Here is a 25,249-nt window from a genome sequence, read left to right as displayed (position 1 = left end):
CGGTGCAGCGCGGGCATTACATCCTGGCACCGCTGCAGGGTGCTTGTGGCGCCCTTTAGCGGCACCGGAAGGAGCTCTGAAAGAAGGTCCTTTCACCGCGTGTATCGCTGGCACAGCCTTTACATGGCCGCGCCAGCAATACTGAAGAGAAAGGGACGAGCAGCCCCTTTCTCTCTTTCCCCGCCACTGTCGGGGTGTCCTTGGGACATGAAGCCCCAAGGACACCCCTTTCCAGGCCACAGGAAAGCGCAGTTTTGCCGCTTCCCTGAGGCCTGGAAAATTGGCGGATCGGGGCCTCCAGGGCTGCCGCTATGGCCGCTCAGGCCCCGATCCGTCGGGGAAAGGGGCAGGTGCAGGTTGCCCCAAATGGGCGGTCTGTATCCCGCCATAGTTTCTGAAGTGCTCTTTAGGCAGCACTTTGCCATAAAACTGACCACAAAGGCCTGGAACATAACTTCTGGCTTCTCAAAATGGCAGCATTGTGGCATGCACAAGGAGCTGAAAATAAGTCCTATTGACCTCAGTTGGATTTATAAAGAGGATCCCACTATAAGTAGCATAGTAGGAATTTCTCAGGGTTTCTATCACTTTGACCCTATTAAATGATTTATTTCAGGATAACAGCAACCTAAGAGCTTTATGACATGTAACTGAAAGAGCTTTGTTTGTCCAGTTGATTTTTGTGATTTCTAATGTCACCTTAATTGCTTGAACAACCTCCCGCATGTCCTGAGTTGATGACTTTTCACATGGCTTATTTACCTATTTGAAAAACCACCTAGATAATGGCAAATGACATGCTTGTGTACAAGTACAAGGCAAGTGTGGAGGCTGTGCTCCAAAACCTAGTCACATCTCTGATTACTCAAACTAGAACATCTCTGCAGCTCTATGTTAGCAAGCATTGGTCGTACTGTATGCTGCAGTCAGATACAGAGATGGAAATAATACTTTAAAATATTTTTAATACTCAAAGCCATGTTTCTCAAGTGGAATTCTGAACTGAAGAGAATCTTTGCAGTCCTGGGCATATTATTTATAAAATTCACACATGGTTATTTAGTACTAAAAACAGCATTTTCTGTGCAGGAAATGTGCATTTTGCACAGAATAAGCCCCAGATTGTGAATAGCTTTCAGAAACTGCACAATTTTTAATTATTTTCTTAAGTTTGGAAGAAAATTGCTAAAACTTACCTATTACTTCCTTCAAAAGGAAATTAATGAAAAATTACATCCATAGTCAGATGACAACCAAAAATCCCAGGGAGAGAGGGGGCAAAACGAAGCCTTCACTGAGCAAGAAGGGATGGTAAAATGAATAAGCTTTGCTTTGGAATAATTCTCCTCTCAAGATAACAAATTTTGGGCAAAACTTAAGAAAAGGTACTGAGTCAGGGATGGCCAGAATGACCTCTGAAACTATCTTCTCAAGTTGATCCTCTCATCTGATAACAGAGTCTATTAAGTTCCCTTTTCTGTGATGGCAGCTTGCTGGACATAAACTGAAAGGAAGTGTTATAGTCATTTCCTTGTATTGAACATTAAGTCTCCAAGGAATGCCAGGAATATGTAACTGAGCATTAATTCTTTGTTGGTAAGCATGAGAATTAAACTGGCATGATGGTGTCGGCAAGGGTTGAACAATGACTTCATATAATTTCTGTTTCCCTGACCTGGTGTGTGTTGTGTTTTTAAGGGTGATTTAAAAACAGAACATCCATGCTAGAGGTTGTGTATTCTTTGCTAATTAGGCATCTGGCACACATCCAGTGTAAAGAGGTCTGGTACAAATGGGGCTTGCTGATCAATTAGACCTTAAGAGCAAACAAAATTAATCCAATATTTTGTTGAGTTCAGCTCTGTTCTACTCTATAGCCATTGTTTTGGTAGTCCCCAGTGTCTCTGAAAGAGGGAAGAAAAACAACCATACGTCATGTGCAGTGCATTTTGAAGGGAAAAAATGGAGGTGGGGTGGAGTTTCCTGATCTAATTGGCCATAAATGAGGCATGAGAACAGAAATCATAAAGATGCCTGCATGCGGGTTAAGGACAATCTTTGAGACAATTATGCAGAGGGTTAAAGTATCATCCTTTAAGGCAGTATGCAATGGGATCTTCTAGCACCTTTGAGACTGAAAGAAACTGGTAGCAAGCTTTCTTAGGCTGCACCCACACTACAGAAATAATCCGGTTTGACACCACATTAACTGCCATGGCTCAATGCTATGGAATTCTGGGAATTGTAGTTGGTTGTGGCACCAGAGCTTTGTTCTGATGCCACAACCAAGTACCGTTCACAGAATTCTATAGCATTGAGCCATGACAATTAAAGTGATACCAAACCGGATTATTTCTGCAGTTTATATAGACTCTTAGACTCAAGTCTACTTCATCAGATGCATTAAGTCTACTATACTACCAGCATCTTTCCCTCAGTTATTTCCCTCAGTTATTCTCCAAGGTACTACAAGATCCTTTTGCATGCTAATCCAGGCCAATATGGTTATGTCTTTGAATTATGGCAGTGTTCTTCAGATGTTTTGGCTTGGGATTCCATACTAAATTTCCTGTACCTTCTAAGATGCCTTCAGTCTTACATGCTTTTCCAACATCACTCCCTTGAGTGGGTGACAACCATATCAGTGATGGGGAGTCAATTGCAGGCAGGTGTCAAGAAGAGAAGATGCACTGGGTACACCAGTGGAAAAGCAGATGTGGCTTGTGAGCAGAAGGGGACAAAGTCTTTGCTTACTAATGACCTGTGAGACTGGTAGATACTCTGGCTAACCCCCCCCCCCCCCAAACATATTGGACTGTGTTTGTGCTGGTCTTTGTTTTATCTTTCCCTGGAAGGGAGAATCGCTATTTTCCATGTTTGCATTAAACAGCTAAGGAACCAAATCAGGTAGGTAATTTTTCTTGGCTACCGTTTTCCATCTTGCTTGAAAATGATTTATTGTGAGATTTATTGTCTTTTTTGTTACGTTTTTGTGCTTTGTATTTTGTGTATATATGTATGTTATGTTTTTGGTATAGGTGTTTTATAAATAAATAAATCCAAAAAAAAAAAAAAAAGAAAAAAGAAAAAAGAAAAAAAAAGAAAATGATTTATTGTGTTAGACAAGTCATCCTTGCATGTTAGTTAAAAGGACAGAATAAAAGTGAGTTTTATGTTCCATGACAGCTGTTGCCAAGTTCTTGCAAGTTTTCTTGGCAATCCAGTGGTTGTACGTGCATGGTGATGGTCACTGCATTATGTTATGTCCCTTACAGAACTACTGAGTTATTTCTGCTTCTCTTTAATTGGAGAATAGCAATGCCTCAACAACACTATAGAGTTCTGGTGCAGAAAGGACTCACTGACCGTATTCCAAGAGTATAGATAGTGTCTGATTGCTTGCGAGCAGGCTTTAAGCCGGCTGCATTTTTGTCGTTTAGTCTGGCAAAGCGCTTGAAATCCTGGCTGATAAAAATGTTAAACTTGGCTTCAAGGAATTGCAATCTGGAATCCAGATTTAGAACTCTTTGACTACACAATTGACTGCTGCTGTACCCGTTCAGACATTAGGACTCTCTGTTGGTATATTTCTGGATCTCTTGTTTCACAGAGGAGGGTGTTCGTGCATTGTCCTCTCTCTTTTAAAAATAATGCCACACTTGTACTAGTTGTACTGTTGTCAGAAGAAAAGATAGGGAAATGATCTGAATAGTACAAATACAGTTCACATTTCAATTTATTGTTATCATTCTCTTTTGTGTGTTATGTCAAAAGTGAATAAATTGGGGAGAATCATCAGACCTGTGGTTACTGTAGGAATTGCATGGGATAACATTTCTTTATTTTCAGTACAAGCCTGAGCACAAAATGAGCAGAGAGGCTGCTTCTGTATGGTTCTACAAACGTAAAAGCAAAAGAGAACAGTACTGCTTTATCTGTGTTCTAGGACTGGGCCTGGTGTCATATTGTTACCATGTGCAAAACACCATGTGGCATATCCTGTCTTTTGCTGAATCCAGCAATCTAATACCAGACTTCTCAATCCTAAACAAACAATATCGTAATCCACTGTCAGCGACACAATAACAGCAGTACTCTGTCAAAACATACTTTCAAAGATTAACGTTAGAAAGGAAACTTGCAGGACAAAAAGCCAGATTGTAGTCAAGTCCAAGTCCTAACTTACTGCCTCTCACTTGGTATATTTTTGTTACATGGTGTGTGGTTGGATACACATACTTAAATTATATTTTTGATGTGGTGGCTACTTATGCAAACTATCTTTGTATATACAATTCTGCTTTGCATTCACTTTTCATTTATGTAGAGATAGTTTAAAGGCTAAGTTGGATTTTTCAAAACGAAGCAGCAGCATATTTGAAAAAGTCAAAGGAAATGTTGTATATCATTTAATTTTTCTTTGTAAATGTATATCCGTGTGATTAACGGAGTTGCTTAGTCCCTGTTGGAACCTAAATCTTCAGTTAAAATTTGCCCCAGGACACAAAGCATACTTTTAATTTCTTTTTCAAATTCCCTTGACAAAGTGACAGTTCAACAGAACAAGAGGCTTCTTTGTTCACTACTACATAATAGCTTGAAAATGTTTGTATTTTATTATTGCTCCTTTCCAGCTTTAAGGATTAGGTGCTTTAATAAAATAATAAATCTGGCAATTGGGGATTCCAGTGAGACTGCTCAGTATGCAAAACTAAATGGCAGGACACAGGGTACTTTAGAGGCAACTTCAAAGTTATCGATACTGTGGATCCAGGGCCTCTGTAGTACCACTTTATGTATGCTTTTTGTTTTAAAATGTAGTTGTAAAAATGGAACACTCACTATGAAAGGTGGCTAAATGGAAGTGTGTATCCTATATGGAAAATAAATCTAGCACAAAATTGTTCATGCTTCTAGTTTGTTATGCTTGTTTTCAAGGATATTAAGCCCATTCTTCGAGTTAGGTACATCTAATTGTATGCTGTTTTTAAACAGATAGTTGTGTTAGTGTTTTTCACCATGAAATGGAAAAAAAGGGAGGGGGTGATGCAATCCAGCAGCACCCTTGAGACTGATTTATTGTAACTGATTATTGGTCTTTGATTTTTTTTTATTAATTCACTTCTTCAAATGCACTGATGGAGTGATGTTCAAGCCACAGGTATTTAAGCACAGTCACACAGTTGTAGGAACAGGTTAGAATTTAATAGGAAACAAAAAGGATAAAATTGTGACCCTGACCAGCAATCATCAATGATCTTGACCAGAGCCAGCACCACAAATTTGTATCTTCCTGTATCCTATTATTCCTGTATTCTTTCCCAATCCCACAACTGTATACTTGTGTTTAAAAACCTGTGGCTTTAATATCATTCCATCAGTGCATTCAAAGAACTGGACTGAAATCTGAAAGGTTAATGCTAAAATAAATCACTTAATCTGAAGGATACTACCAGATTCTATCCTCTCACCTGCTCCCCTTTTCCTCATTCAAGTTGCATTCATCAATCCAACTGCCAAACCACTCAGTAGGATGCATTGTTTCAAAGACTGTCAATTGAAAAGTACTGAGATTGGGGCTGTAAGGTGGAAGAATGTATACCTGTAATGTGACTTCCCTCTTTTCCTACTCCCTCCCACTTTACCAAGCATTGCCATCTTTTCTAATGAACTATGTCATCTCCTGATATGGCCAAAATTCAATAGTCTGTTAGTTCCTTTGAATTTCTAGGGGGAGTTCAGCTTTGATTTTCTCTTTGTTGTTGTTAACCACCCTCAAGTCAGTCTCGACTCATGGCTGCCCTGTGGATAAGACATTTCCAACAGCCCCTATCCTCCTCTACTTGCAGTCATACTCATGGTCTCCTTAATGGAGTCCAGCCATCTAGTGTGTGGTCTTCCTCTCTTTCTCTTTCCCTCCATCTTTTCTAGCATTATGATCTTTTCTAATATGTCTTGTCATGACATGGCCAAAGTATGACAACCTCAGTTTAATCATCTTGGCTTCCAGGGGTTTCTCAAGCTTGATCTGTTCTAGATCCCATTTATTTGTTTGTTTGTTTTTGGCTATCCACAGTATCCATGGCACACTTCTCCAGCACCTTTTCTCAAATGAATTGATTTTCTTGTATCCATTTTCTTAATTGTTCAGTTCTCACATCCATACATGGCAATGGGGAACGCAGTTGCTTGTATGATTCTGACTACGATATTTATTAGTCTTTTTGGCAGTGCATGGTGTTGGTACAACTCTCCTTCAGCACCACATCTCAAATGAATTGATTCTTGTCCTGCCAGCCTTCTTGGTGGGAAACAGCAGTTCCCACCATGCCTCACCATAGGCTCTGCAGGCTCCAGTTTTATCCTTGTTTACAGGGCTACATGTTGTCCATACCTGGGCTCTTCCGAAATCCAGATTTTAAAATGACAGGCATACATGTTTTAACATGTGGCCAGCTTATCAAGGATAGTTAGCACAATGACACAATACTGGCTGGGCCCATGGATTCCTGACTTGGGAATGCTGCATAAAGGCATGACTCCAAGTGTCACAGAATTAGGTATCTTAAACCAAATGTCTTTTTAAAAAGCTACTTCTTGGGTATTTTTTTAATGATTATTCATGTGCGCGCGTGTGTATCTGTCTAAGAGAGAGAGAATGAAAGTCTGGCTATTATTACTGTTTTTCAACCCTCTTACTGGAACAACAATGACTGCTTGAATTTAAACATTTAAACTTTTAACAGTTTATTGGCAGTTGTTCATTGTTAAATTAGTATCCAGTGTAAGGTGCTTCTTCTAAATCACTTTATTTTATAGTGCAAAAAATACCACTCAGAAACAACCAATGGTTTAAACCAGTGGTTCTCAACCTTCCTAATGCCACGACCCTTTAATACAGTTCCTCATGTTGTGGTGACCCAAAACCATGTAATTATTTTCGTTGCTACTTCATAACTGTAATTAAATAGGTGTTTTCCAATGGTCTTAGGAGACCCCCATGAAAGGGTCATTCGAACCCCAAAGGGGTCCCGACCCACAGGTTGGGAACCACTGGTTTAAAAAAAAACACAAAAACAGGGTTTCTTTAAACCTCTTTTTCCCCAACCATGCACAGAATACTGTACAGATAATGTTTTCTTTGGCAGTTTAACTGACAGATTGAGTTTGGTTTGTTCTGGGTTTGGTGATGAGAAACCTGGATGTGGAGTGATGGAGAGGAGGCAAGAGGTAGGCCATAGGTATCATTTCAGGAAGGATTGCAGTTTGATACAAACTGTGTAAAAATGAAAAAAAAATAGTGAACCAGCTCTCACTCTTGATGTTTTAAAGAAGGCTTTTATTGAATAAAATGTTCTGTTGCTGGTGGTTTTAATTTATTGATTGGGATTGGGAGAATCTTGGTTATGCGCACACAAACACAAAACCACAAAGAACGCACTCCCTGGCCCAGAGTTGGGAGCCCCTGGATAGTAATCCCAAAATGTGTTTTAGAGTAAACAAATAAGATGGATGAGAGGGGCCCAAGTTTAAAGTCTCTATGGAAAACTGAAAGGAGTTAACTGCCACTCCTGGCATTTTTTAAAAAATGCCTCTGAGGACATTTTATGCCAATGTATATTAGGGAAATGTTTGAACATCCACTTTCCCTGTTTTGTATTATTAAAAACTAGTTTTGGAAAGCGTAATGTAGAACTAATACAACTTATTGTGCTGGTCATGCTTGGAAAGTTACAGAGCTTGGGAAAGGTTGAAGTTGTTGTTGTTGCTGCTGCTACTGCTGTTGTTGTTATCAAAACTTATGCTGGTTGGGAAATTCTGGGAGTTGTAGTCCTCAAAAGTAACCTTTCTAAGCTTTTCTTAGAAACGATGCACAACTAACACTCCCTCCCCCTGATCTTCAGGTATTAAGGAATTCATGGTGTTTCTAAAGATTGGCAACCAAATTTATTCAGAAACTTGATCGTCTAAATGACACTGGCATCCCATTTGCAAGAAGGGTACCATATGTCTGCAATTTCCTCTTTACTGTGGAAAAATTATTTCCATTCATATTAATGCCTTTTGAGATAAAATAAAATCCCACATCTGAATAGAAAGTATGATGCCAGGACTCATCTGCGGCATGTATGAATGCCATTTAGAAAACCTTATTACTATGTCTACTTCGTCAGATGTAATTTTACAAGCTTGACGTAAATCCAATAATATTCCTGCTGCAGTTTCTGTAGTACGTGCCAATAAATATTAAGCCACGTACCATCTATCATATTTCTGTATTCTACAAGCCACAGAATGAATATTAATTGTATTTCATTTTTATAGCCTTCTGTGCAAGCTGTGAAACACTATATTCATTGTTTGCACCGCAGCATATATTTTTTTTCTGGCACAGAATAATCAAGGAAAACTACATTTCTTACCACATTCTGTTTAATACAGAAATGGGTGAAATCAAAGGCAGCCATGACTAATGTGAGTCCCATTGTGGGACCAGACTAGATATAAGTACATATGTGTCCAATATGTTTAAAAACCTGGATAGGATTTGGTGTCTTAGACTTTTTTTAAGATTTAAAAATCTTTTTAAAAGCATGTATGATTATGTAAGGCCTTGACGTGGTTGCCTTAAAATTCTGTTGTTAACACAAGAGTATATGAGTTGTCATGTTACATATACAGTGGGCTTTCCACGTTTACCTGGGAGAAAACCTATCTAGAAATCTCTAGGTCCTCCAACATAACTCTGTGGCCAACTTCTGGCAGAGTCATGGTGGAGGACCTAGAAATTCCTAGGAAAAACATATTAATCATATCCGCGAATAATCAAATTGGCAAATGTCAAAGCCACAGACGTGGAAGGCTGACAATAGATTGTGATAATTTAGGATGCATTCTGGGCTTTACACTGTAATTTCCAAAAAGAATTTGAGGGAAGAAGCATATACCATTTTTTAATATCCTGGCTTGTAACAAAACTGGTAACCATTAATTTGCCAGCTTGGATGAAACAGAAAACTGACTACTGTATTTAGAGACTTGCTAATTTGATTGTACTTAATGCAAAGAGGGGAGGAGCAAATGAGTGCATGGAGGGCGATAAAAAATTAACTCATATTTTTGCTTATTGTCTTAAGGGAAAACCATATTTGGTCATAGTGTGTGTGTCAGCTTCCTTTGGAAGTCGTGTTCTGTACTTCTGATGATGCGGCTTTGAAATGTGGAGGCCAGATGATCCACAGTTCAAGACATTTTGAAGGCCTATATGGAGACATGTGAGATGTATTGTAGGAGTCAAAGAACACAGTCCAGTCTGATCTTGTTCCAGATAACACATCATCAAAAACATCTTGTTCAAATATAACATGTTCTGCTTTTGCTAAATTATTCTGCTGCACTTTGGGGACTCTTTCAAAGAGTGGAAAAGAAGGCTGTGCCCAGAACCTAGGTTTCCTGGGATTTTTTTTTAAGAAAAAAGAAAACCTTAAAATGCTGAGTTGAACATTTCTAGTCCAAAAGCTGTGTTTATTTCATTGTTGCACATTGGATGTTTTCCCACAAATGGCCACATGTGCAACGCTTGTAAACCACCACATGAAACTGGTTTTTACGCTCAGAATCCACCTTATAAAAACATGCATTACTTTATGGATCTTCTGTATTGCTTTAAACTGGAACATTTTGGCTTCAGAGTTAGCTCCATTTTTCCTGTTTCTCTCTAGCCTTAAAGAGATCATTTGGATATATTTGCTCTAGCCTTTATTTTGAACTGGGTAATGGATTATCTCCCCCACCCCTTTAAAAAAAACTTAGTTTAATAAAATCTGGCAGTATCCATACAGATAGAGACAAGGCCATAAGCTTGCTTTTGTTTTTCACAGGTATCTTTTTTGCTTTTTGCATTAAGACTCAAAACTGTAATGTAACCAACTAAAATCTTTGGCAGGTATCTGGAATGAGAAAGCAAAGATGCATGTTGGCTTTAAAGAATTAAATTACTTGTTGCTGAAGGAAAGCAGATGCTTTCATTAATGCTTTGGAGTAAAATGTAGAACAAATGTCTTCAGTCAAGTTTGTGCCTGAAGTGTTATGCATTTTACACATACACACACTCTTTCTGAATATACATATAAAGATAATGACATATTATGAACAAAATAAAATAGACAGTTCTACCCGATATGTAAACTCAGATTGCATTTCCTCCTAACGTTTTTTTATTTTGAAACTTTTTTTTCCTTCTGGAAGACTGTTACCAGTAATGATTAGGTGTTCATTATAACTTGAACACTTTCAGACACAGATTAAAGATTATATTTGGAAGAATCTTGGGCAGGACTTACACTTCACTCCTATTTCCATGGGGGGAGATATTAACAATTATGTAGATCATAGTTTAAGACAATGATGTTTCTGGACTACAACTTGCATCACACCCTTACTATTGACTCTGCTGCTAGGGTGAGATGGGGGTTGTAGTGCAACAGCACTGGGCAAGCTACATGTCCCACATCTCTGGTTTAAGAATTTCCACCATTGTGGTCAGCTGGCATTTCTTGATGCGGAAAGCAGACTTCCTCCTGTTCCTTGTGCAAAAGAAAGAAAGAAAGAGTAGGGAGGTGGGAGGAAAAGTTACCAACACTGTGGTGGCAAACTTCTTATGGAAGAGAGGAACAGTTCAATACACCCTCAGCTGGCCATATTTAATTAATAGACTCTTTCCTTAGCTACTACAGCCAGTTAATTGATCATATATACCCTTTCAGTAGGCTTCTGTCACCTGGAGCAGGAATGCAGATTCCGCAGCCAGAAAGTAGACATTTTGCCATTGACTGAGTTGTGAGAAGCGAGAGTGAATCACGGGAAAGAAGAGGTATAACTGGGGATGCCATATCTGGTTCTCTCTTGTTTCTCTTTGTTGCCACACTCTTTTATTCTTGTAGTCTTGTTGTTATTGTTGTTGTTGTTGTTGTTTTATATTTATTTTGATCATGCTTCCCCCCAAAATCGGGACTCAAAATTGAAACTCTTCCATCTGCCCAGCTTTCATATGTAAAGCAGCATTTGCTCTCATCTGAAATAATAAATGCATGATTCTCAAGCTTGTACTTAAAGGTTTGTGCTTTTGAACTTTCCATGTTCATTCATTGACCTGACTCAGCTGCATTTTCCATAATGCACTTAGTTTACACTTTAGTTTTTAGGAGAGTTTACCAATCAAGACATCACTATAAGCCACAGTTTGCTGTCAGATCCATTGATTATTGATTCAGACATTGCATCCAGTCATTTAACAGTAAAAACCTTATTGCCATTCTGTTTACACCATCGCTACACATATTTCAAAGTTGCCCATGTTCAGTTTTCTGGCTTGATTTTTAGTTAACGTGTCATAAAAGCATTGATTATTGGGTTTTTCAGGGTAGAAAGAGAGTTAGCTGAATTCTGTAGCTTGTCTCTATGATCTATGGAGTGCAGGTTGTCTGTGGTGCTTGTTCTGAATCATCTAGATTGCCATTCTGTTTCCTTCCTGTCCTAGGTCATGACAACTGTTACTACAGTGAGTTTTGTCAAGACACCCACACCCCATGAATACCAAAATGGTGGATGCTCAAGGTCCATTAAACACAATGGCATAGTAAAATGATGTTCCGTATATAAAATGTCAAAATCAAGGTTTGATTTTTGTAATGTATGTATTTTTAAAATATTTTCAAGCCATGGATGCTTGAATCCATGGTTAAAAAAAATCCATGGATAAAGAATCCATGGATATGTATTGGTGAGGTAGAGCATTTGACTAGGACCATTTTTCTGGTTATTTTTCAGTCTAGCCAGAAATAGTAGGGTAAACATGTAACAGCGGCTTGTTTTGCAATGTCAGATATGTTGTGAATTTGTTGGTGTATGAAATATATTCACTTCACACCAGAGGTCTTCAGATGGGCAAACTGAGTAAGCAGGGTGACATTTCAGCTCAAACAGTTGGATAATGGGAATGAGCTAACAAGGCCATGCCTTCCTGTCTTCTGACCTAGGTAACAATGCCCACCACATCCCATTGGCTGGCATCCAGCCTATCATGGACCATATTGCTGCTCACTAGCAACGCTATAAAAAGCCTCTGGGAAAATGTGGACAGTTTTATATTTTTTCTGGCAGCTCTTCAAATGATCACGTAACCTGTAAGGCCAGGAAGAGATCCACAAAGACGAGAGAACGGAAGGGCAAGGTTTAAAAAACACAGATGAAAAGAAGCGGCGCATCAAGACAAACCAAAGCAGTTAAAGACCCAGACGAGCCTTTTCCCAGTGAGGAGAGAATTCTGCCAGGCAAGACAAACAGCCAAAGATACTGACCAGACCACCCCAAAAATAGGGTGTTGGCAGAGGGCTAAAGTCAGACGTGACATGAGTGACGGCCAGTGTGACACAGAGAGCTCCGATGAGCTTGAGCCATGCTACCGAGCCAGAAGGCCAAAAACCTCACGTTCTTGCAAGGCTGGGCTGATATTCCCCGTGAGCCGCTTGGATAGATTCCTCCGGAGAGGAGACTATGCAGAACGCATTGGATCAGGAGCATCTGTGTACATGGCTGCTGTGCTTCAGTATCTGACATACGATATTGTGGACATTGCTGGGAACATTGCTGCAAGTCACCACAGACGCCGAATTTCCCCTGAACATTTGCAGCAAACCATCAACAATGATTCTGAGCTTCGCTGTCTGTTTGGAGCGATGCCTTTCCCCCAGGGGAAGTCTGCACGCAGGAGCCACCTTGCCCCAGCTTCCAGGAGTGGCAAGAGCAAGAAATCCAACAAAGCTATAAGAGCCCCAAAGACTGTTGCTGCATAAACAACGGTGCTTCTGTTTATCTGCACTTGGAATGAAGTTCTTAATCTGCAGCCAATAAAAGCTTCTCTGAAGAAGAGTTATCTGTTGTGTGAATGTATTTGTTTCCACACACGTTTAACCTGGGCTATTTTAGCACTCGTACTGAGACATTTGTAGAGAAATGAAGGACTGCACATTTTATTTGGTGAAAACACATTCTGTAAACATTATTTTGGCATTTTCAGCTATTGTGTTTTCCACACTTTATAGCAAGTGCCCAGCATCTAACTGTTTTCCAACACTGATTGTTATTGCTTCCCTGTGACAATAATACATCCTTTGATTTGCTTGTTTCCATTTTCCATTTCAAACTACAATAAAAATAAAAATGTAGTCTTTCAAGCAATGGATGATGGGAGTTTGGCACCTACTATAGTCAAGTGAATAGGGTAGATAAGGTCATATGTTTCTTTTCCCTGCTTTCAAAATAGCCAAGTCCTGCTTAAGAGTCTGAGGCTGTTACACAGAAGTCCAGTAAAGAACTTTTAAGTAGGACCATGACAATGTAGGTAGGTGGTAGCTAAAGGCCCACGTGCATTGACTTCTATGTAAAGCCAAGTTCAGTTATACTCAGAACATTCTTTTCTTTGTGACAGAGTTCCACAGAATCACAGGGATTTCTGCCGTGACATCTGGGTTTGAGAGAGCGTTATTTAACCCTAAATTTCATCGTTCTTTCTGGATTAAGTTGGTAGGCCCTGGACACGCTGTGTTAAGACTTTAAGCTGAAGAGTGGCATTTTAAAAAATGGAATTAAATGGACCATCTGTTCTATTACTTTACCGTCTGGTTCCCCCCTCCCCTTCTTTGAATTGTGAAAATGCAAAAGGGTGTGCCAAGGCACTGAGCAGAGTGGAGAGCCGCACAGTTTTTGGACAGTTTCAAAAGAAGTAGAGGTTTAGAAAGTGCTCATACGAAGCTACATGGAAGTCGTTTCTAGACAACTTGTTTCATACTGCAGCTGAAATCTAAGCTTTTCAAGTTCTACTTGCCTCTTTATTCATGCTCCTGGGGATGTAAAACTGCTGGGCCAGGTCTTGGAACTGATGCCAAATGAGGTCTTAGACCTGCTTTTACTAGGTGCTCTAGCCTAATGCCAGACTATTTCTATTGCACTGGAAAATGCAGTAAATGAAATGGACATTGTGTTTAGGCCTTTGAATATAATTAATCAAAGATGACAGAAGGATAGGAGTGAGATCCAGCTAACTTTTTCCCTATGTAGTAAATCTACAGGTCATGAGTGAAGGAGAAGACACAAATGGCCCTGGCCTGGATCTGTGAAATATAGTCAACAGGGGGCTTTACTTAGGGAATGTCAGCTCTCAAAGACGAGGTGTGCTAACAATATTACAAGAAGAGGATGGGGCTTACACAAAATAGAGCAAGAAAAAAAACACATGGGACTTGAGAAGAGGGTATGTGTTGTGTGCGTAGGCTTGAAAGATTGCTTCCTTTCAGGTTTAACAGTTTATAAAGCATAAGATCACTTAAAGCACTTTGCTTATCTCTTAATATTGTTGAGTTTCAGCTCTCATTTCCATAATTCGGCATGGGTAAAGTGAAGATTGTGTTTATGTTTTCAATGCCTACTACTGACCAAAAGGGTGATTCTGAGATCATGCTTAGTTTTATAGTCACAGAACAGGGTCAGAAATTACTCTGAATTAAAATGCTTGTAGGCTGAAGCCCACATGTAACAAGCAGGGCCAGTGTTTACCTAGAGGTATTGTTTGTCTGACCCAGTGTCTCCATATAGTTATTCTTGACAAAACTTAGCTTGTCAGTGATTTTTATAGCCACCAGAATGATCCAGAATCTAGTTTTGAAACCACTTAATACAGCCAACAGTCTTGTCTCTCTTATTTTCTAGAACCACTTAGGTTGTCTGGCTGTTTCCCTTTTAAAAAAAGATGGCACAAGACTTCAGTGTAATGTAATTGTGTTTGCTTTGGTGCCCATAGTAAAAGAAAACAGGCTCCTAAAGCTGTTTAGCATTGTACACAATATCTTTCATGCCAGTTGGACAGGGTCATGTAAACAATGGTTCTTCAAGTCTGAGCTTATAATAGCTTGTGTAAGCAATGTGATAATAATAGTGAATTGTGAAATTTCATTGCTGGTCATTTGTTGATTTCTTCACAGCAGCCATCAAAAAGGGTTTGAAGCTATTTATGTGTCTGCAGTACTTACTTACCTTTCTTTTTGTGGATAACTGTCTTGGTAACTATTGTGTTTTCTTTTCCCTTTGACACTATGGTGTCCCCACAGTTCAGTAGAAAAAAATATTATCTGTTCAATATCTGAGAGCCATTTGAAGAGGGGAAGAAGACTGGGGAGAGGGGAGATACCCTCCCTTTTGAATGCAGTATCATACACTTTTTTGGCATATACATTCTGTTGGACAATAGAGTTGTCATCTATTGTAATATATACCTATATGTCATATACACCGTTTCTTTGAATCTGTATTTTGAGCAGTATAATTTCAATGTACTGTACTACTGAACGTAGCACTTACTGTGTATGCTGCTTCTCCATTTCTTTATAGGCCAGTTCAAACAACTGCATTGTTGTGTATTTTCTGGGGTTGAAGCATGGTTGCTGTATATGGTTGGGAGGAGAATTACTTGAATTCCTGTTAGATTTTCTAAAAGTATAATTTATATCTGGGATCTGAGATCTACTTAACATGCTGTCAAGGGATTGACTGTGCCCTGTGATTTTTTTTACTGTTGTTTAAGCAATAGATGCTTGTGCCATATCAAAACATGCTATGATCTCCCCGGTTTCTAAAGCCTTTCTCCACATGGCTCAAAGAACTGCTGTTCAAGAATTACAAGCTCAAAATTCTTGAACGGCTGGGATGAGCAGAATTGTTTTTGTTTGTTTGGATTCCACCCTGTATAGTAAAGGAAGGCTTTTTCACTGTCACAGACATCCCAGAAAAATGCAAGGGAAGAAAGGAAGGGAATGAAATACATTTCAGTTCACCAGATTCTAACTGGAGCTATCAAAAGTATATGTGTTCTTGCCTTTATTTAAAAGAGAGAGAAATTTCTCTAAATTTTCCTCCCAGTTCCAATTATTGCTTCAAGAGTGGTGAATATTGCTTTGAGAGGTTTTGATCTTAAAGAGAGAAACTTTGAAGTACAGTAAGCCCCAGTATTTTCAATGGCTTCATTCCAGAAATGCTACTCAGAGATAGAAACCCCTGCTGAGCTTTGAAGTTTACATCAGACATTTCATTATTGCTGTCTGACCTACCTTGCAGGCTTGTTGTATGAACATGCTTCATCTTGCTACCCTTGCCTTCTTGGGAGGAAAGATAGAATTAAACTGTAATAAATGACTGGTATATCCTGCAACTGGTCAGTAGTCCAGTTTATGTTACTGCAGCTGTACTTTATGTTGTAATCTTGGGAGTACTTGAGAAAGTACTGTTTAATTACACATTTAATTGGCAGTTTAATTAGTAGTGGTTGAACCAGAAAACTGTTCTTATGTGCATTTGAATTATTCATAGTATTTTTATGTTCTACAAAATTAATGTCATGTAATGGGGACCTAATATTATGGATTTGGATTTGTGGTATGTGAGAAGTGCCCATTGTTACTACTCATATGACCACATTTAAATCATTTGAGAAGTGTTGGCTGTGTCTTCTAGATATGTATTATGTATTATGAACAATGACACTAATTCTAATCATTTTTCTTGAGATAATAAAATAAACTCTGGCCTTTCAAACATGCATACACATTGTAAATTGAGATTAATTACAAAAGGTGGAGTGTGCACAACTACAGGGAAAAGTGCTTCAAAACAATGATCATGTAATTGCATTCCCAGTTTCACAGTTCCTCATAATACGAACAGAAATGTGTGCTCAACCAATTTTTCAGAGCAGCCAAATAAGAAATAATGTGGCATCTTTTCAGCTTGTAAAGGAGTGGAGTAGAAAATAAAGTTTTAAAAAGCAACACTGCATTTTGTGCTGTTTGGATAACTCCAGTGTATTGGTCATATCTTTAAAAAGTGGGACTTTTTCTTTTCTTTTGCAGATAATAATTGCTACCAGCATGTTAGCACTGTCTGACATAGCTGTAAACATGACTTGACATCTTAAAAATTGCATTCATGGCCATTGGATGATCGAGCAAATCATGGAGCTGAAAGTATGGGTCGATGGAGTCCAGAGGATCGTTTGTGGTGTCACCGAAGTTACCACTTGTCAGGAAGTTGTTATAGCTCTTGCTCAAGCTATAGGTAAGTGAAATAATGCCCTTGTAGCCAGAATCAACCCTTGGATAAAAGGATCACCTCTGTTAACCCACCCATCCCCGCCACATCATTTTTACAGTGTTGTATGGCTCCTACAGAATTGTTGAATCCAGCAAAGTAAAGCTGTACTCTGCTGATCTAGATATAGAACTAATGACATCAGGTTGAAAATTGGGGGCAGGGGGGAATCTTGATTTAAACTCAGTTGAAGGGAGTGCTTTTCCCTTGTTAGTACAGAAATAGTCTGAAGAACTTTGGGGGCAGGGGTAAATATTAAAGACAGTACAGACAATGCTGCAGTACAGTGGGATCTTGGTATCTGCAGTGGATCCATTCCAGACCCCCACCCCACCCCCAGATACCAAAATCTGCAGGACCTCAAATCCCATTGTCCCCAAGAGCATTGCCATTAGGGATAATCCCATTGTCCTTGATGGCGGCACAGCCACATGCACGGGCTGCTACTAGGGACAACAGGGACTGTTGCTAATGCTGCTGTGGTCATGTGCACGCACTGCCATTAGGGACAATGGGGGCATGCTGTCCACAAATGCTTAAATCTGTGAATGGCAAGTCCATGGATAACAAGGTCCTACTTCAGAAGATGCAGTCAATAAATACTGAGCTTATATTTGTGCCCATTCAGTTTTCTGGTTAGGATAAGTGCCCTGCTGGCCCATCCCTGAGACCAGCTTGGATTGTGACACAGATGTGTTCATCAGTGGAGTGTGTGTGTGTCCTTTGAACTGTTTTGTGCACTTTCCCCCTCCTGAAAACCACTCTTCTTGCTATAGTGAAAAGGGTGGAAAGACCACATGTACATTTTCTACCCACTCATTTCATTTGTTGCATTTAAGTGAATTCTATGGGCAAAGGAGAAGTACACACATGTCTGTGTCTGTATATGTGTGTTTAGATTCCTCTTTTTTTGTTTTTTTTTTGTTTGTTTGTTTGTTTTGTTTTGCATCAAGCTTTATTTGGAGCTCTACCCCCCGAAAGGAAGAAATTCAGACCACAAAGTGTTCAGTGTTTTCCTAAACAAAACACATTGTAGAATTAAAAATTTTCTATCAGGAATTAATCCAAAAGGACTAGGGATGAGGTAGTTAGGAAACCACCCCATAATGGCCACGGTGTATTGTCCACATGGGTAGAAGGCAAAAGTAAGTGGCAGAATCGAGAACTGCCACAGAGTCAGAACAGCTACATTGGTGAAAGATAGTGCTAATAAAAAGATTAACCCAAAACAAACAAAAATAGTATTGACCATTCTTTTCTGTGGTGGAGATGACAGGGAATCCTGTCTGAAGACAGTGACTGAAAACATACATAATAAGAAAGAAACAGTACCAAAGGTTAAAAATTGATGATAGTTGTTATCAGCATGTTAGCACTATCTGGCTTTTCTTTGAAAACTGTGGTTGTTGTTGTTGTTGTTATGTGCCTTCAGGTTGTTTCCAACATATGGAAGTACAGTATTAAGATGAACCTATCATTATTTTTTTCTGGGCAGGTTTCTTCAGAGGGGGTTTGCCATTGCCATCTTCTGAGGCTGAGAGATTGTGACTTGCCCAGGGTCACCCAGTAGGTTTACATGGCCGAGCTGGGATTCAGACCCTGGTCTCCAGCGTCATAGTCCAGTGCTGAAACCATTACACCATTCTGGCTCTCTGTTAAAAACGCTAGAATGCATGAAACCAAAATACAGTCATCCCTTGGTATCCACATGGGATTCATTATGGACCCCCTCGTGGATATCAAAATTCGCAAAAGTCCCATTGACCCCGATGGCGCTGCATGCATGGGGACAAGCGTTGCACAGGGTGGAAGGAAGGAAGGAGAAATGGAAGGAGGGAGGGACAACGGGAAAGTCCTCCTTCCATCCTTCCTTCCTTCCCTCCTTCCACCCTATATGAGGCTTCTGTCCTGAGCTTAGTTTGGGGGCAGAGGTTGGAGCCCCATCAGCCACAGGGAGCCAGAACAGGGTTTTGGGGTCTTTGACCCTCCACCCCCAATCCCAAGCCCTTTTGCTGGCACTGGCTCCCTGCAGCTGACGGAGCTGCAGCCTCCGCCCCCAAACTAAGTCCAGGACAGAAACCTCACATGACGGAAGGAGCAGGGGAGGAGGACTTGTCCCATTGTCCCAAATGGTGGCACGGCTGCATGCACGTGCCACCATTGGGGACAGCATGGGCTTGCCATCCGCAATGATCGAAACTGCTAATGACAAATCCATGGATACCGAAGGATGACTGTAAAACTAACAACCAAAGATTTAAGTGCACTTTTTAAAAAAGTTCTTAAAGCCACTGGGAAAATAACAAAAATTACACAGTGAGCCCCAAACAGACCGTAATATAGTGCCAGGTGAGCCTCTCTGGAAAGAGATTTACATGAATGGTGTTACTGAAAAAGCCCCCTGTTTTCAGGGGCATTTGCAGGGAGACCTTGTGATTAATGTAGTGTGTAGTGAGCCAGGAAGTTACACACATTTCAACACTGTCTGACCCCATCCTCATGGGAGCATCCTGCACTCATCTATTCTCCCACCTGCAGGCTAGTTTTCATTGCCAAACTGGTCTTGCCATTTCATTTTCATATCCAATGGCTATGTCTTTGTCCACAAACGACCATCATTAAAACTGGAGTTGCTACTTCAGTTCCATTCCCAAAGGATTTTGAATTTGAAGTGACATTCTCACATACCTATGGCATGTATATGTCTGTTCCTGGCTTCCACTCCACCAAATGCATCTGAGGAAGTAGACTGAAGTCTAGAAAAGCTGATGCAGCCAACTTTTTTCTTTCAGTTAATCTCAAAGGTACTACAAGATCTCGCTACATACTTCCTAGTCATAGTTCAACATTCTAAAGTTTCTGCTTCTCAAGTTACTTTGATTTAGATTTAGAGAAAAGTCTACATTACTTGCTGCTTTCTGACTGCAGTACAGCTGTAGTATAGTCTGGTGATCTATGAGGTTTGATAGCATATGTGAGTGGTATTGCGTAGTATATAGAGGATTTATGAGTACTCCAGCTGTACAGATGAACAGAATGTCTTGGAATTATGTAGATTCAGCACAACACCATTTCCAAGGTGTGCCAGATGTAAAATGCCTGCTCATTTGTGCAGTTCAAAATTCAAGTAATATAAAATCTGTATTATTGCTAGTTGATGTAAAAAATGGCTTATAGGTGGAAAGTAAAGTCAACAACCCAGACACTTGTGGCCCCACCTTCCTGGTCAAACATTTCTATTTCTCCAGTCGATCAATGACATACCTTGTCAGCTCCACACTTACTCTTTTACAAGAAAGGATGGGCAACTTGCAGGCTAGGTGCTGCGTCACCAAAGGTCTCCCAAAACCATACCACTGAAATTTGGTTGCCAACTGATAAAAGCCATTGAAGCAAAAAGAACATGCTTGCTTTAAAAGACCTTTTGGGATCTGTGTATGCCTTCCAATACATTCTCTTCTCTGTACAGCTGGAGTAGTCACACATCCTCTATATAGTAAGCAACACTAAGCAAATATTTTGTGGTAAACCAAATAAATAAATAAACCCCTTAAAGATTTCCTGTTGGTTTTACTTCCTTTTCCTAATTTGCAAATGTCAGTGATGCAATTGGTATATGTAAAATTGGCCCTCAATCCTGTCAATGTTATCCGTCTCTGCTAATTGTAGAAGATGGAAGCCTTTTTTTCCCCTGATGGCTAATGTGGACCTGTCGATGTTTGGGTAGTGATAGCAATGCTAGATAATGTCCAATATGACAGTCTTAACGTGGACTGATGTACCATTTATATTTTTCTGCACATACACCCTTCTTAGTTTATACCCCTTCCTCCAAACAAAGTTCTGTAGATGTTCATGATCTTGTTTCTTTGATTAATACTGTCATGTTTCCAGAATTTCTTGTGTCCCAACAATTATGAGGCTGTACCCTTAGGTGTCATAGATGAGAAATGGTTGCTGAATTCTATACCAAGATCATTGGTAGTCTACCCAGCGTTTAGAAAATTCTTACTATTGGGGCCAGTCTGAGGTTATAGGCAGCTAAACATACATCCCAACCCGAGGTCTATTCCTACTACAAAATTATAAGACTGTAATCCTGCTTTAACTACCATGGTTCTGTCCTATGGATTCACTTGATTGTGGCCTTAACCAGGCCTTGAAGTTCCTGGTTCAGGCTTTTAGGGTTTCTGCAACCATAACCACACTTATCTCCCTGTCATGAAGTAGCTTAAAGATAGGCTTTCTTTAATGTCATCTGTAGCTTTCTTCTTTCTGATCTTAGGAAGGGTGAGGAACAAAACTTGTCAGCTTTTTACATTCCTGACACTGGACAGGCTTACTTTCTAGAGATGGCAAAACTTGTTTCCAGAGTTTCCAAATCATAATCCAATAATGACTGTGACACTTTATTAGTAAAATAATATTTAATAGTATGTTTTATATTGATATTTTTAATGGTATGTATTCTGTGCAATTAATATATTGATCATTGCTCTAATCTGAAGGTTTAAGGAAAGTGACCAATTGTTTCCAATTATGATAACAGCAATTAGTCTTTTCTAGTATTGTTACTTTGTAACTCACATTAGGAATCATCAGTGTGTGTAACAATCTCTGGCATGCATGATGTGGACTTTCTTATCTTTAGCCTTTATAATCTAAATCTGGCTGGCAGAAGAAAATAGAATAAAAAAAAACTTACTTGACCAAGGGATAGAAACAAAGTTTTAAAATGAAAATAAATTGATAGTAAACTGTGTGGGAAGAGGTACAGCATCATCATATGAGGTAGGGTCTACCAAATTATCTTTGAATGTTAGAAACTGTCATCTAGCACCTCTATGGTTCCATCTTTTGTATTGGTCTTACTCAGACCAATTTCCCCCCTTAATTTTCCATGGTGTGGGCAACACATATGAACACTGAAATTGTTGGTTCATATATGCCAGGAAAATTGCTTATCCTTCGAGTATAAAATCTTAGCAGCATATGATGCTCAGGTATGCAGTCTGGTGATATCAAATGGGTGTAGAGTGTTCAGTAGTCCAAATGGTGATCCCTTCTGGTTTGGCTTGAGGATCAGTTCATCTGAGCTGATGGTCCTTCTAATCCAGTTTGATCAGAATAGTTAAGAGTATTTTTATCAGACAAACCAGAATAGAATGAAGGAGAAATAGAATGCCCTCACTTGGGAGATTATCTTGTCTGCTGACCTAGAAATCCATTATGAATCATAATGTTGCAGTACTAATTGTGAATGAGATCCACTTTAAACGCCTGATTGTACTGGGAATTTCCATTCCCCCTCCCACCAAAAAATCTGGGAAATACATCCACCAAGCTTCTGTTTAAGCAGTGGGAATCATGCAGCCCACTATTTTTGGTTGGGCTGCAACATCCAGCAGCCCCAGCCACCATAGCCAGTGTTGAGGAATGCTGGGAACTGCAGTCTAAAACAACTGGAGGGCTGCATACTTCTTACTCCTCTACACTGCTTCCTAACATTAGAAGAGTTTAAAGTTTAGTTTGGATGGTTGGTTGATTGGTTGGTTGATGTCCCGTCACACAGGAAACATTCAGGACATTTCTAGTAGCTATAGTGTTTGTGCTCTGTGACCCATTATCAGGCCCCAACAATGACTTGTGTTTTCCATGAACAGTAAAATATACAAAGATATAAGAGCCTTTGTGTTTTACCATCTTGTTTCTAGATGGCATTTGAGTAACAATTGTAACTAAGAACTCTGCTGCTTGGTCCAAGTGCCCTGCTGCACCTTCCTAAAAGATGTTATGGCCTTTTTCTGGGTACAGTGGACCCTTGTTATCCTCTGGGGTTTGGTTCCAAGATCCCCCATGTATAACAAAATCCATGAATGCTCAAGTCCCATTAAATATAATGACATAGTAAAATGGTGTCCCTAATAAAAAATGGAACATCAAGGTAAATTTATACTTTTTTGGAACATTTTCAAACCGTGTATGCTTGAATCCGTGTATAAAAAATCCGTGTATAAGATGGGCCGACTGTATTATATCGTGTCTCTTTTTTTAAAAATAACAACAACTAGATTAGCTAAATATACTTAAGATCTCTGATAAGAAAATATAGTTATAACACTACTTCTGGGACATGTCTTTTAATGTGCTTGCTGTGAAAGAATAGCTGTTAGAAATTTTGAAGATGCTTGTTGTTGTGTGCCTTCAAGTCATTTCTGATTTATGGCAACCCTAAGGCAACTCTGTCATGGGGTTTTCTTGGCAAGATTTTTTTTCAGCTGAGGTTTGCCATTGCATTCCCCTGAGGCCAGGAGAGTTTGACTTGTCCAAGGCCACCCAGTGGGTCTCAGTGGCTAAGAAGGGATTTTGGTGTTCAGAGTCATAGTTCAGCACTCAAACCACTAAACCACACTGGCTCTCTTTCAAAGCTGTAGTATCTGACTAATAACATGCCACCATTTCTTGTTTGTGTAACAGCCCTTGTGATCTCCCATGAAAGAACATGAAGTCAATAGATAGTACAGAGCCAGTAGATAGTACAGAAGGACTGTCAGACAATTAGATGGCTTTGCTGCAAATCATGATGTTTCCTGAAGTTCTTTGTAAGTGTGAATATTCTCACACTGACCAAAAGGGTACTTCAGCTGTCCCTTAATTATGAATCTTCTACTAGATTTAATTTAATTTAATAATTGTTATTCCTTCCACTTTGCCTCTAGGTAACCGTCTGGTTCACTTTACACATTCTTTTAAAATGTATTTTGGGAGGAACAGGATAGATAGGAATTTAAATGCATATTGTAAGATCATTAGTGTATCTCCTCCCAAAGTAAATGAGCACTCTCAGTTTATATATTCAGAGCAATTTTCATATCCATATATACTCCAACATGAATTGAAGAGATACTTGTATTCCCTTTTTTAACATGCCAAAATCTCTGTAAGATTTAAAGTGTTGTGGAGTTACACCATCTTAGCAACATACATTCTGAGGTGAGTAATATAACTTGGAGTTAAAGATATCTCCACTTCAGTTTATTTTCATGGAAGATAGTGCTTAAAATCCTATTTCAGGCACTGCACTTGAACTTAAAATTGAAGCAGCTGTTCTCTTAGGCTTTCAGGGTGCCTACATACACAATACTCACAGGTTTCTCTTTCATATCCTTAAGTAATGCCTTAATATTTTTGTAAGGATTTCATCATTTTTCATCACAGTTTTGAGGGTTGGGTTGCTAACCAGTTTGAAAGGCTGTATTGTGTGTTGAAGGGTTTTTAATTCCTTTTGCTTTCAACAAAGAAGTACAAATTGAGGGAAGAAACTATTGTATCTGAATTTTGATTACATTATGCTCCCTAGGGCACTGAAATGTCTGTTGCAGTGAATTTGTTAATTTTGCATCTAAATCCATTTAGATCTCATCATATGTCTGTGATGTGCTTTCTTTGGTAAGGACTTTAGAGAAATGTTCCTGCAATTTGAAGAGACTAGAAGGAATAGTTTCCAGCAATAAGTAAATCCCATGTAGATATACCATACTACTATTTCCAGCCTCATATTTCTACTTATTCCAATATGCTTACAATATATTTTCTCTCACTCACTCTCTCTCTCTCTCTCTCGCACACACACACACACCCCAAGACCAAGAATGGAGCAGTACCTGCACATAAATCTCATTATTTTTGTTAAATCTAATTGCTGATTCTACCTTTAGTAGACCTAGTGAATCAGTGGGATTTATGTAGATATTGATTTACTATTTTGTAATTGATGCACTGTGTTTAATCTATCTGGGATTAGTATTTACAGCTTTTTTGCTAGCTTTTCATAGGATCTGGCAAAGATAATTTTTATATATGTCATGACTAGAGAGAATGTACCTACATTATTCTCACTTTAAGTTGTTTCTTATAGCTGCAGTCTGTGATGCTACATGACAACATTTAATTAGTGGCAGCAGTTGTGTTAGATAAGGATTATGATGATGTGATATTTGTATTACATTTGGTCCTCCAAGTCCACGGACTTGAGATCTGCAGACTTGGAAAC

General features: G+C 39.3%; 2 protein-coding genes across 3 annotated transcripts in view; both read left to right on the top strand.

The window, feature by feature from the left end:
• The window catches only part of RASSF8 (Ras association domain family member 8), a 110,664-nt gene that overhangs the window by 62,550 nt on the left and 22,865 nt on the right, over positions 1 to 25,249 (top strand). Inside the window, exons 1-2 of one of the 2 annotated variants that reach the window (XM_089524665.1) lie at positions 7,192 to 7,230; positions 16,959 to 17,163. In XM_089524665.1, coding sequence (XP_089380791.1) covers positions 17,046 to 17,163 — 118 coding nt within the window. In that variant the 5' untranslated portion in view covers positions 7,192 to 7,230; positions 16,959 to 17,045. Of the gene's footprint in view, positions 1 to 7,191; positions 7,231 to 16,958; positions 17,164 to 25,249 lie in introns of those variants that run through there. The other variant, XM_089524664.1, reaches the window with a different exon arrangement.
• On the top strand, positions 7,191 to 12,854 carry LOC149312457 (histone H2A-like). The gene is made up of 2 exons (XM_089524666.1): positions 7,191 to 7,230; positions 12,039 to 12,854. Exon 2 carries the CDS (start codon positions 12,411 to 12,413, stop codon positions 12,852 to 12,854), a length of 444 nt encoding a protein of 147 aa, XP_089380792.1. The 5' UTR covers positions 7,191 to 7,230; positions 12,039 to 12,410.

Source organism: Sceloporus occidentalis, unplaced genomic scaffold (assembly GCF_023333645.1).
Source record: "Sceloporus occidentalis isolate IW3139 unplaced genomic scaffold, rSceOcc1.0.p SCAF_5, whole genome shotgun sequence".
NCBI classification, from domain to species: domain Eukaryota; kingdom Metazoa; phylum Chordata; class Lepidosauria; order Squamata; family Phrynosomatidae; genus Sceloporus; species Sceloporus occidentalis.
This window is presented reverse-complemented; position numbering and strand designations above follow the sequence as displayed.

What these genes read in the sequence shown, in the direction of transcription:
- LOC149312457 (XM_089524666.1), top strand. Translation starts at nt 12,411, where the DNA reads ATGAGTGACGGCCAGTGTGACACAGAGAGCTCCGATGAGCTTGAGCCA.